General features: G+C 37.5%; 1 protein-coding gene across 1 annotated transcript; it reads left to right on the top strand.

Moving 5' to 3' along the window:
• Positions 1–4,608: 4,608 nt before the first annotated feature.
• Positions 4,609–9,181, top strand: LOC134649081 (uncharacterized protein K02A2.6-like). The gene is made up of 2 exons (XM_063503796.1): positions 4,609–4,718; positions 5,351–9,181. The coding sequence occupies exon 2, from the start codon at positions 5,360–5,362 to the stop codon at positions 9,179–9,181; it is 3,822 nt and encodes a 1,273-aa protein (XP_063359866.1). The 5' UTR covers positions 4,609–4,718; positions 5,351–5,359.
• Positions 9,182–13,253: the final 4,072 nt, after the last annotated feature.

Raw genomic sequence — 13,253 nt, 5'->3', positions numbered from 1 at the left:
TGGAGCAGCATGAAATTGTTATGATACGACTACGACTAGGTTTTGCACGACCGACCGGATCCAGATCCGGATAATTTCATACATTTCGGATCCGGATTGCAAACCATCATCTTGCAGTCACCAATAAGTGTGAGCTACTAGTACTTGCCTAATGACACGACTTGCAGTGCATTTTACGGGACCAATATGCGCAAGTAAACGAATCAAAATAAAATCAAAACTATAACAGATTTTAAAATCATAACAGGTATCGTTCTCGGTTCCTGTAAAGAATCTAAAGAACTAAAGATCCATTTAAAATTCGGAGGTTTGCTACGGTACCCCTTCTACGCCGTAGCGCGTAGCAGAGTACCCTTATACATTCAGAGCCTAGTGACAGCCAAAAGTGGCCCAACAGCCATATTTGAACTTTAAGATACGTCGAATATTAGATATAGAAACGGTATGGATTGGATGTCAGTGTCAAACAAGTGTCAAAAGTGACGTATCTTCAAACAAAATCGTCACTTTTGACACTTGTTTGATGACACTGACATATCTTGGTGATGTCTAATAGATATCTAGTTCAAAATCCGAATCGGGCCCCAATACTTCGGCATCCTACTTTATTTCTATAAATATATTTGGCCGTCGCTGTTCATTTGACGTTTTAATGAAATACTTATAGGTCGATTAAAATATATGTAAATTAACTATTTTTAATCCTTAACAAAAAAAATCTAATTGATAAGCGTAAAAAGTACTAGGTCCCGATTCCTTTTCCTATATATCCCATAATACAGTGAATTTCTATCGTATGCTAACATAAACAAGCAGTTACCTAGTATACAATTAGCAATATTTGCATACGAAGACGCATACTGTACCGCGGAAGCGAATATAGCGGTGTACCTAACTAAGCCGCGCCTGCATTAATCAGGCTGCATGTGCATATGCTAAAATCCTGTTCCTTCATATTACGTGTTATATCATAATATTTAAGAACACAATATATAAAGACGAGGATTTATAAGCAATATTATGAGGATACTTAGGAGACGAGGCTTTGTTTTCGTAAAAATATATCAGTAAAAAACGCATTTTGGTAATATAGTGGTTTTTATTAATCAGGAACACTTGTAGTAGATTCAGTGCCGACCAATAAAGTGATATCACTCAAAAGACGTTTTTTTTATAATGATGTATGTTGTCAATAGGTTCTAAATTAAATTTGAAAGCGAACTGAATGGTCGGGTTGGCCAGGAGGCCTATACTGATTTCAGATTTTGTTACGGTTTTGATCTCGTTTGCTACGACCTCTTGGTGATTGCACCGCATGCGCATATCGTCACCAATTAGCGTCAGCGATCTTCAAGGTCGCGGTCGTATCAAAACCGTAACAAAATCAGAATTAGCCTCTAGAGCTCGTAGTTCAGTCATATGATTTTTATTGAAAACTAGCTATGCCTACCTAATTGTCAATGTGAAAATGTACTTACGATGTCGGACACCTGGTAAAAGCTCCACGCGCTACACGAATGATACTCATAACAACCACGCAATATTGTGTGGTATATACGTATTGTTTGTTACTTAATATAACGACAGCCGGGGGAATTACGCTGTCACTGTCAGTATTCCCGAACCGTCGATATGACGACTAAATGACTTATTAAATTAAAGAGGAAAGTCGCATATCGAACGCTCAAGCATTTAAGGTAAGTAATATCTAGGAGACCGAGCTTTGCTCGGAAAACATATAAAATCTCAAAAATTAGCGTTTTCCCAGAGATAAGACCTAGCTAGATCGATTTTTCGCCCCCGAAAACCCCCATATACCAAATTTCATCGAAATCGTTAGAGCCGTTTCCGAGATCCCCGAAATATATATATATATATATATATATATATATATATAAATAAATATGCAAGAATTGCTCGTTTAAAGGTATTAGATAGATAACGAACTAAAGTGTCATTCAATAGAACTTGCTAACTATGTAAACAAAACAAACCGCCATACTAAAATTGACGCTGAATGTCAAATTACTAGTAAGTTTTGTTTACATAGTTAGCAAGTTCTATTGAATGACACTTTAGGAATACAAAAAAGTATATTTACGATTTTACTTCGGTGCGGTAGATATCCCAGATTATGTATGTTACGAGTATATAGCGAATATATGTATAAATAATCAGAGTAACTTTTTGTGAGAATTAATAATACAGAGACAATTCTGAGCACGTAATATAACCACAAAAAAAACTGGTCAGAAAAAAAGACACGTACTGAAATAGGTATAAACGACATTTAAACCCCTGTTTTCTCCAATTCTATGTACTAGTGTGAAACCTTTGTTCTCCGTCTGCCTAAAACGGAGAGTGTCTATGTCGCGTTATGCCTAAACTTCAATCTTTAGGGGCATAAAGACTATCTAGCTTGCTGGCCGTTTCGCTGTTTGTCTGTATAGTGGACCGGCTGTTTAGAGCTCGTGCCTAATTCTCTAAGGGCCACTTGCACCATCCCACTAACCCGGGGTTAGGCGGTTAAACCGATAACTCAAGTGTCAAATTGTACTGGTAACCAAGGTAACTCCATGTTTAACGGGTTAACCTCAGGTTAGGGGAATGGTGCAAGTGGAGCTAAGTGACATACTCGCGTTTTGCCTAAACTTCAACTTTCAGGGGCGATAGGTCATTTCTGCTGTTTGTCTATATAGTGGACTGCCTGTTTCGAGCACTTACGTAAATCTTTAAGTGGCATAGTAATAATACCGCTGTTGTCCTAATGCGTGTTAGTCGTAATGCGATGTAGCTTAACAGCCATTTAGTCTTAATACCCTTTAGTACAAAAGCTATAATGGCATGTTGATAATTAGGAACTTGACGTTTTATGTCATGTGCGATTTAGACTTGAGAGCTACATAGGCACAATCCGTTTTAGGCAGACGGAGAACAATAGTGATAGGGCTTAGCAAAATGAAACTGCATTTTATGCAGAAAGCAAGCCGCTTTGCTCAGTGATACTAGGAACCAATCTGAATGATTTCATCCGAGGAAACACAAATTTCATCCACCAGAATTCAAGATAGCGGACCTTTTCCAAAATGGCGGCTGCAAAATTAAAAAAAAATTGTAGACACAGAACGGCTGCACCGATTTTAGTGATTGATATATCAATCAATTCATATTAGCACCTGTAATTGTAAAAAAAATATACCATTTAAGAAATTAAAGATGGCGGCCAAATATTAAGAAAATTGTGATTTTTTATTTTATTTTTTCTCCTTCTAATGAAAATAACAACTAAATATTATATGATATGGTCACATATTATTTTATTTAAATGAAACCTGATAATATTATCTACAAAATAAAATAAAATGCTTGACAATCCGTCGAGTAGTTTTTGAACTATATGCATTACAATAAGCGCGTAACAGCCGCCCGAAACGGCCCGCTCGCGCCAAAACTGTCAAATTTGACGATATTTCTTTATTTTTAAAGGTAAAAAAACAACAGAAAATATATTTACTTTATTTAATGGGCTATAAATAAATATTTTTTGATATTTCCGCTTGATAATTTAAAGATGGCGGCCGAATATTAAAAAAATTATGACATTTTCTAGTTTTCTAGTTTTTTCTATTAAAAATAACAACTAAATATTTTATAATCACATATTTTTTACTTTAAAGGAAACCTGATAATATTATCTACAAAATAAAAAAAAAATGCTTGACAATCCGTTGAGTAGTTTTTGAACTATATGCATTACAAAAAACGTCCGAAACGGCCCGCTCGCGCCAAAACTGACAACTTTGATAATTTTCTTTATTTTCAAAGGTAAAAAAGGACAAAATATATTTACTTACTGTAGTGTATGTACAAGTTTAGACGGAGAAGTACTGGTCTCAAACATCATGTCATACACACATCACAGAGGTCCTATACCTGTCTCGGGCATGCATAGCGCGCGTAACGATATTTAGTCTGTGGTGACAGCTCGTGTGGAGCGACTCTCGGAAGCGGGAAGTTAACTTAAGAGTGGGCGCGGCTGTGTATGTTAGCGAGCCAGGATGTAAGGAACACACAATAGTATATAACACAATGGCGACGAGTCGAAAAACCGTGAGTAATAATCAAATTTAGTGCAAAACAAAGTGTTTTTCGCATATACACTCAGGCGCCGCGCCGAAGCAACTATTAAAAAGGAGGAAGGACAGACAATATATCTATTCACCTGAATAGATATATTGGACCTTAATTGTGGAGAGATCTGTCCCAAAATACATTAATTTAGTTCATTTCGACATCCTAAAGAATGATGGCATTGATGTACAAGGTTCAAATTTTACTTTCGAATAAGATGAAGTCAAATATTTTTATCAATCTGTCACTAGTGTCACTTTATTACTTTAGTAGTAAATACAGTTCTACCAACTGCTGTGCCGTATTAATTTAAATTGTTGTTATGTTGGCAAACTCTAATTTAACTACACACGCCGTACATCTGTACGAAAACAGTATTGCCAACCGTAGTTTAGGCGCGAGAACAGAGCGTATTGTATCTATGGCTAATGTAAAAGGAAAAAAAAAACTGAAAGATTGCTAACAAACTGTTTACGCCTAAGCTTTTCAGGTGCAAGATCTAAGAAAATATTTGTTATTACTACAAAATATAAGCGGAAGATTGCAGCGATTATAGTACGAAATAACACAAACATATTAACAGTCAGGTAAGTTTTCAAATTATAAGAAAATAATACAATCTTGTGATATGGACATTGACTGAAAGATTAGATCTCGTTTTGAGAAAATGATGACTTTGTCGGATAAGTCGTGACAGGATTGTCTTTGCGGGGACTCTGCCTTGATCACGCAGCGGCATTGTTTGTGAAATGGACCTAGAAATTGTCGGTTAAGTCGTGGTACGGATTGTCTTTGCGGGGACTCTGCCTTGATCACGCAGCGGCATTGTTTGTGAAATGGACCTAGAAATTGTCGGTTAAGTCGTGGTACGGATTGTCTTTGCGGGGACTCTGCCTTGATCACGCGGCGACATGTTTGTGAATGGATCTGAACATTGTCGGCCGAGTCGTGGTACGGATTGTCTTTGCGGGGACTCTGCCTTGATCACGCGGCGACATGGAGTGTAAAATAGACTACTGGTTAAGTCGTGACAAGATTGTCCTCAAGGGGATTCTGCTATGTTCACGCTCTGGTATTGTCAGATTTGTGATTAGACCTCTGGTAGTAAATTAATAATTATGAGTGGAAATATTGTTTAGGGCTTTATATTTGGGATCAACAAATATGTAGGCTCTGAAGACAGTCGTGTAACAGGACTAATTAGATCATTTGTTTTTAGGCGGTTGCGATGGCACGATATGGGGCCATGGCGCTGACGCTGGACAAGTTTGAATGTGGAGGTGAACCGACTTCTTTGGGAATCCGATGGGAACGTTGGAAGAGGGCACTCCGAATATATATAGATGCAGCTGGCATAGAAAAAAGTGAAAAGAAGAGAGCCAGTCTTCTTCATTTTGGGGGACAAGAATTGCAGGAGATTTTCTACAATATCCCAGATCCAGATATAGAAGATGGAGGACCTAGAAGAGATGTCTTTGAAATTGCATTATCAAAGCTAGACTCTTACTTCTCACCGAAACAAAGTAAAGTGTATGAACGACATTTATTCAGACAATTGAAACAAGAAATTAACGAAAAATTTGAGAAATTTTTAGTACGACTAAGACAGCAGGCAGTCAAGTGCCAATTCCATAATGAGGACGAGAACATAATAGACCAAATTATTGAAAAGGGTTCCTCCAGCGAATTGAGAAAGAAGATTTTACGCGCAGGAGACGACATGACTTTAGAAAAGATAATCATGGAGGCGAATTCTTTGGAAGCCGTTAACAGGCAACTGGAAGATTTTGAAGACAAAGCGGCAAGCAAGGAAGGAGTAAATAGAATAAGTACAAAGCAAAATAATAACAATGTGAAGAAATTTAAAGAACCATGTCAACGATGCGGAAGCCGTTCTCATGTAAAATGCCCGGCAATTGATAAAGAATGTTTTAGATGTAAACGTATAGGCCATTTCCAGCAAATGTGCCGTAAAAGAAAAAATCCTGACGATAGGAGTTTCAACACTAAAAAATTCAAAAGTAATAAAGAATCTCAGGACATTAACCAAATGACTTCACAAGTAACAGAAGAAATACAATATGTCTTCAATATTGACAGTGATGATACTATTGAATGTGAAGTTGGAGGAGTCAAAATAAATATGTTGATTGATTCTGGCTCCAGAAGAAATTTGATAACTGAAGAAACCTGGGTAGAAATGAAAAGTAGTAAAGTACTGATTTATGACCAAAACAATGATATGGATAAGATATTTGTACCTTATGGGAGTACAACTCCACTACCCTTACAAGGCACATTTAAAGCAAAAATAAGAGTTGGAAATCAAACTCAAGAGGCTACTTTCTATGTTATTACTAAGGGCACAAGAGACCTTTTAGGCAGGGATACAGCAAAACAGTTGGGTGTCCTTAAATTAGGCTTACAAATCAACCAAGTCCAAGAAGAAACATTTCCTAAAATAAAAAATGTTGTGATACATATACCCATAGATGATACAGTCCCACCTGTATCACAGCCACTCAGAAGGATTCCTATACCATTGGAAAAGAAAGTTGAAGAAAAGTTAGAAGAACTAATTAAGAGAGATATAATAGAAGAGGTCTCAGGCTCATCTAAATGGGTATCTCCAATCGTACCAATTTTAAAGGAAAATGGAGACCTTCGATTATGCGTAGACATGAGAAGGGCAAATGCTGCCATAATGAGAGAAAATCATCCCTTGCCTACAATGGATAAGTTACTACCCCAAGTACGCGACGCCAAGTACTTTAGCAAGTTGGACATCAGAGATGCTTTTCACCAATTAGAACTACACCCAGATTCCAGACATATAACAACATTCATTACCGGCCAAGGCATGTACAGGTACAAACGTTTGATGTTCGGAATTACCTGCGCCCCGGAGATTTTTCAAAAAACAATAGAGAAACTGTTACTTGGCTGTGAAGGGGTCATAAATTTTATGGATGACATATTGGTTTATGGAAGAGACAAAGAAGAGCATGACGCAAGACTCCAGCAAGTTATATCCGTGTTAAATGATAACAATGTAGTATTAAAACAAGAAAAATGTATAATCGGAGTCACTAAAGTACACTTTTTAGGACATGAACTATCAGCGGAGGGTGTAAGGCCGTTGCAAAAGTATTTATCGGCGATTCAGCAGTTCAGGGCACCTAAAACTGTTGCTGAATTACAGAGCTTCATGGGTTTGGTGAACTACGTTGGCAGGTGGATACCCAACCTGTCAACTGTGACAGAGCCTATGAAAGTACTTCTGCGGAACAGGCCTGGAAAAAATATGAGCCTACAAAATGACTGGGGATGTAAACAAGAAACTGCCTTTGAAACACTGAAACAAGCAATTAGCAAGATACCTACATTAGGCTACTACGATGTCACAAAAAAGACCATTGTGATTGCTGATGCGAGTCCTGTGGGTCTCGGTGCAGTTTTGGTACAAATTAACAACAATGAACCCCGAATTATTGCCTTCGGAAGTAGAACTCTGACTGACTGTGAAAGGAGATACTGCCAGACTGAGAAGGAAGCACTTGCTTTGGTATGGGCAATAGAACATTTCCATATATTTTTATACGGTAAACAATTCGACCTGATAACAGACCACAAGCCATTAGAAGTAATTTTCGGACCTAAGTCAAAACCCTGTGCAAGAATAGAAAGATGGATTCTGCGGCTACAATCATACAAATTTAAAGTCATATACCGACCAGGAAAAAACAATATTGCGGACCCATTGTCTAGACTCAATGACAATAATCTATCTAGCGGTCAGCCAATAGAGCACCATATACAGCAGATAGTAGAGTACATAAGACCTAAGGCTGTTTTGCTAAAAGAAGTGGCAGACCACTCGGAGAAAGATCCGGAAATACAAAAAGTCAAAGCCGGACTGTACCACAACAACTGGGACGAAGACGTGAAAATATACAAACTATTTCAAACAGAGTTATGTTTTTATGAAGAAGTTCTCTTGAGAGGTACACGTATAGTTATTCCAAAAGATCTTCGAAAGAAAATCCTGGAGGCTGCTCATGAAGGTCATCCAGGAATAGTCGCAATGAAAGCCCGGTTGAGAGCGAAAGTATGGTGGCCTAGGTATGATAAAGAGGCCGAGAAGCTAGTTAAATCTTGTGCCGGATGTACATTGGTATCGGCTCCAAACCCACCTAATCCCTTAAAGCGCCGTGAACTGCCAGATGAAGCGTGGAAAGATGTGGCTATAGATTTGCTTGGCCCGTTACCCAGCGGCGATCATATTCTGGTGATAGTCGACTATTTCAGCAGATACAAAGAAGTCAAAATATGTCAAAAGATAGACAGCTCAGAAATGATAAAGAATCTCACTGAAATTTTCAGTCGTCTTGGAGACCCAGCGACCATCACAGCGGACAATGGACGCCAATTTATATCAGAAGAGTTTAAAACTTTCTGTACAGAAAGAGGGATCATATTACACTCGACTATCCCATATTGGCCACAAATGAATGGAGAAGTCGAGCGCCAGAATAGAGATATTCTAAAGAGACTGCGAATCAGTCAGATAGAGAAAACAGATTGGAAATTAGCCTTGTTGGAATATCTAAGAATGTACAATAGCACACCACATTCTGTCACAGGAAAAACACCCTCAGAATTATTTTTCAGGCGACAATTTAGAGACAAAATTCCCATGATCAGTGACTTGGGTCAAAAAGGAGATATAGATTGGAAAGATAAAGATATTGACATAGAGGTGAGGGATAAAGACAAAGAATTGAAAGAGAAAGGAAAGGAGTATACCGATGAAAAAAGAAAAGCTAAGGAATGTGAATTGGTGCAAGGAGACAAAGTAATAATGAAAAATATGACAAAGGACAATAAACTAAGCACACCATTTGGACCAACAGCTCTGACTGTAGAAAAGGTGACCGGAGGGGACGTAGAGGTCGTCAACGAAGAAACGGGCCAAAGGTATCGTAGGAACGTGGTCCATCTCAAAAGAGTAGATGGAGAGTGGCAGATTAACCTGGTTATAGATTATTGAATTGCTTTCTTGATTTTTTATATGTAACAGTAGTTTTATTCGCATATTTTAATACAGTCTTGATAGTACAGTTGGTTTCATTTTTATTATCTTGAAAGAGGTTTCTGAATTCATAAGGAAGGAGGGATGTAGTGTATGTACAAGTTTAGACGGAGAAGTACTGGTCTCAAACATCATGTCATACACACATCACAGAGGTCCTATACCTGTCTCGGGCATGCATAGCGCGCGTAACGATATTTAGTCTGTGGTGACAGCTCGTGTGGAGCGACTCTCGGAAGCGGGAAGTTAACTTAAGAGTGGGCGCGGCTGTGTATGTTAGCGAGCCAGGATGTAAGGAACACACAATAGTATATAACACACTTACTTTAATTAATGAGCTAGAAATAAATAAAAATATATTTCCGTTAATTATTTAGTCCTCTTTATCATTTTCGTCTTTTACTAGTTCTTTTTCTTCGGTTGAACTTACAGAAAAGAGGTGACCGAAGAGCTGGCGGCTTCCTCACACAACGTATCAGCATTGCGATACAACAAGGAAATGCCGCCAGCATCCTTGGTACAATGCCTTAAGAGCCTATTTTAGATTTAAGCTAGTTATGAATTTATTTCAGTAGTACCACTCTATATATATTTTATGTAAATACAGTCTGTAAAAAGAAAAGAAAATTCATATGAAATCTGAACAAAATATACCTAATACATATAATTAAATTAAATATATAGAGACGAACTACGTCAAACTGTCCCGCCCAGTGTGGCGTAGATCATCTATAGGTACCTTTAGTTTATGCAGCTGCCTTTGCATGTGCTGCATTGCACTGTTCAGGGTAGACCCATCCTCTGACACGTGCAGCTCATTGTTTCGCAGCCATTTTTATTTACTGTAACTTCAGGGTGTGACAACCTTGACAACCACGTTTTGAAGCAAGACTTCTTTCCTTTTGTATGGAAATAAGAAGTAGGTAGTGTCACACTATGTAAAGGCTTGAAAGCCACGAAGAGGTCGATCTGTCAGGACTCAAAGTATTAGCTGTTTTAGGAACTTCGGCATAACGGCGTTTATTTGCGGTCCCAGTCAAGAGCAGGCCACTCTTGCAGGCCAGCCCGGTCAGGGGCTCGTCGAATGCCTGCCCCTCTTCCTTCTCGTTCTTGTCTCGACCTATCTAATAATGTTTTGTTTTATTGATACGTACGTTAACGACCATCAAATTTTAAAGGATTGGATTATTTTTAAGTTAAAAAAAAAGAAATCTGCTTTCCATAACTTTCTTTCAAAGCTGAGCTTCGCGACCCCCTTGGATAAGTGCCGCGACCCCCCTGGGGGTCGCGACCCACACTTTGATAAACACTGAAATAAAGTAAATATTTTTTCTGTTGTTATTTTACCTTTGAAAATAAAGAAATATCATCAAATTTATCAGTTTTGGCGCGAGCGGGCCGTTTTGGGCGGCTGTTACGCGCTTTTTGTAATGCGTATAGTTCAAAAACTACTCGACGGAATGTCAAGCATTTTATTTTATTTTGTAGATAATATTATCAGGTTTCATTTAAATAAAAGAATATGTGACCATATCATAGTTGTTATTTTCATTAAAAGGAAAAAAATGAAAATAAAAAATCACAGTTTTCTTAATATTTGGCCGCCATTTTTAATTTCTTAAATGGTATATATTTTTTACAATTACAGGTGTTAATACGAATTGATTGATATATCAATCACTAAAATCGGTGCAGCCATTCTGTGTCTACAATTTTTTTAAATTTTGCAGCCGCCATTTTGGAAAAGGTCCGCCACCTTGAATTCTGGTGGATGAAATTTGTGTTTCCTCGGATGAAATCATTCAGATTGGTCCCTAGTATCACTGAGCAAAGCGGCTTGCTTTCTGCATGAAGTGCAGCTTTCGACCCAAATATCGCCGTAAGCACTATCACTACAAAGGGTGTGAAATAATATAAACACTATAACTATTATAGCATAGTAGGTAGGTGTTGCCCTGAACTTATTCTGCATGGAAATCAGTATTATATTATTTGATGGAGATTGATTTCTGCACGATACGGTTTAATTGACATTGTTATATCGTTTAAACTAACCATATGGGAAATTACTACCCCATAAAATATATACTCGTATAGGTGACGACTGGTTGTGGTGATGGTGGTTTGGTAGTCACAATAAATTTTAAAAATAGGTATTTTGTTCAGTTAGTAACACGTATTTACCATTGGCTTTCGTCACTTTACGAGTATGACAGTTTAATCCAATGAAGAGCGTAATGTCGAGCCGAGCCGTCTGACATAAATCAAATAATATTGTTAAACCTCAACAAAACACAAAAATCCCGCCTCCGGCCCCCAATCTCTAGTGTCAGTTTATCATGACATCAGAAGATCAGACGTCATAATCTAGAGTAGCGCAGATTTATTCGCAAATAATTCATGCGTAAAGGAAAACCCCATATAACGGTTTGTCTGCAACAAAGTGTTTCATTTGTCTTCCGAGTTAAGTACGGTGTGCATATCTTGCATTCTTAGGATATTTGTTGGCTTCTTATGTTTTAAGTCTGCCTATTGTAGCGGTTGTTTTGTGCCATACAATTTAAATATATAATTATATTTTGTACGGAAAGGTTAGGACCTTTTTCTTACTCGTAGTTTAATCATTGAAATCTATAGGTACAAGTTAGACAAATCATTAGCAGCTGATGTACTTATTAAGTCCTAAACACTAGATGTTCCAAATATTCAATTACATATTTAATAAGTTAAGGTCCGTTTACATTAGGCCGTCATTTTTCGATACATGGTAAACCACAATTAGCTAGTGGCCATTAATTTTTAGCACAGAGCTTTCGTATAGGTAGGTACGTGCTAGGTACCTGTTTTAATGTGAATTTAATGTAAACTTTAGTTTTACTTATATTCTGGTTGTTAATTATTTTTCGTGTGTAAATGGTTACGGTTACCATATGCTGCCATGTAAGACATATAATATGCCTTTATCTTAGTTACTATCTAGTAGCTACATAGTAGCTATGCAGTCAGGATTTATTTGCATAGCCAATCAATCTTAATTTAAACAGTAACTGTATTGGCTGGAGTTTGTGGGCGTTACGGGCCGCAATAAAGAGTTAAAGATGTTCTTGATACCTTTTAGTTTACAAACGAAAAGAACATATTTAACTATAGAAACCTACGCTTAATACATACCAACATTATCTGCCAACGGTACTCACGAGTGAGCTAAGTCATAAACTTTGATCCCACGCTCTGGGCTGCGCCGGGCATCACGTATGTGAGATAAGTGAGCCCTTTCTCAGACTTATTGCCTACATTTACCAAATAATCACCCAGCCCAGCCATCTAACAGACATTGCTTAGTACCGTAGTAACTACTTTAACTTACTTGCACGCAAACACATTTAGTAAGTACATTTTATAGTTTAAATTTAAATTTATTTTCGTGGTTCTAAAGTACCTAATTCGAAACTCAAGAAACGCCATCGTGATACAAATTAAAGGTATACGTATATATAAACTTACTGCAGTTTTATACATTATGTAAAATAGATTTCATTCAGCACGTTAGTTTTATTTCACTGGCACTTCAGATTGTATGTTACTCAATGAATGTTGTAATTTGTATTGAAACCTGATGGAAAATATTTATAATTTTCAGTGTTTTTAGGGTTTTGTACCTGACCTACGTCAAAAAGAAAAAAAAAACGGGAACCCTTCTAGGATCACTCGTAGGTCTTTCCGTCCGTCTGTCACTGCCATTTTTTTTAAGTTGCAATGTGAATACATTTGTTCTGGGTACCTGCGATAAAGAAGACGCGGTTCTTAAGTTTGCCTCCTTTCAAAATTTCATACTTTTATAAGTGTGAACGTTTTCAAATTTTGCTTCCATGCTCGCTTGTAGGCACCATAGACAAAGCTGCAATTTCATATTAAACATAATAAAGATAAAATAACGATAGGCCTTCTTTGGCAGTGTGCCAAACACGTACCTTGAAGCGTATAAATAGTGAAGTTATATGTAAATAGGTAAGCTGCTCGCCTTTGTCAA

This window comes from Cydia amplana, chromosome 6 (assembly GCF_948474715.1).
Source record: "Cydia amplana chromosome 6, ilCydAmpl1.1, whole genome shotgun sequence".
NCBI lineage: Eukaryota > Metazoa > Arthropoda > Insecta > Lepidoptera > Tortricidae > Cydia > Cydia amplana.
This window is presented reverse-complemented; position numbering and strand designations above follow the sequence as displayed.

Coding starts and splice junctions, on each gene's coding strand:
- LOC134649081 (XM_063503796.1), top strand. CDS start 5,360: ATGGCACGATATGGGGCCATGGCGCTGACGCTGGACAAGTTTGAATGT.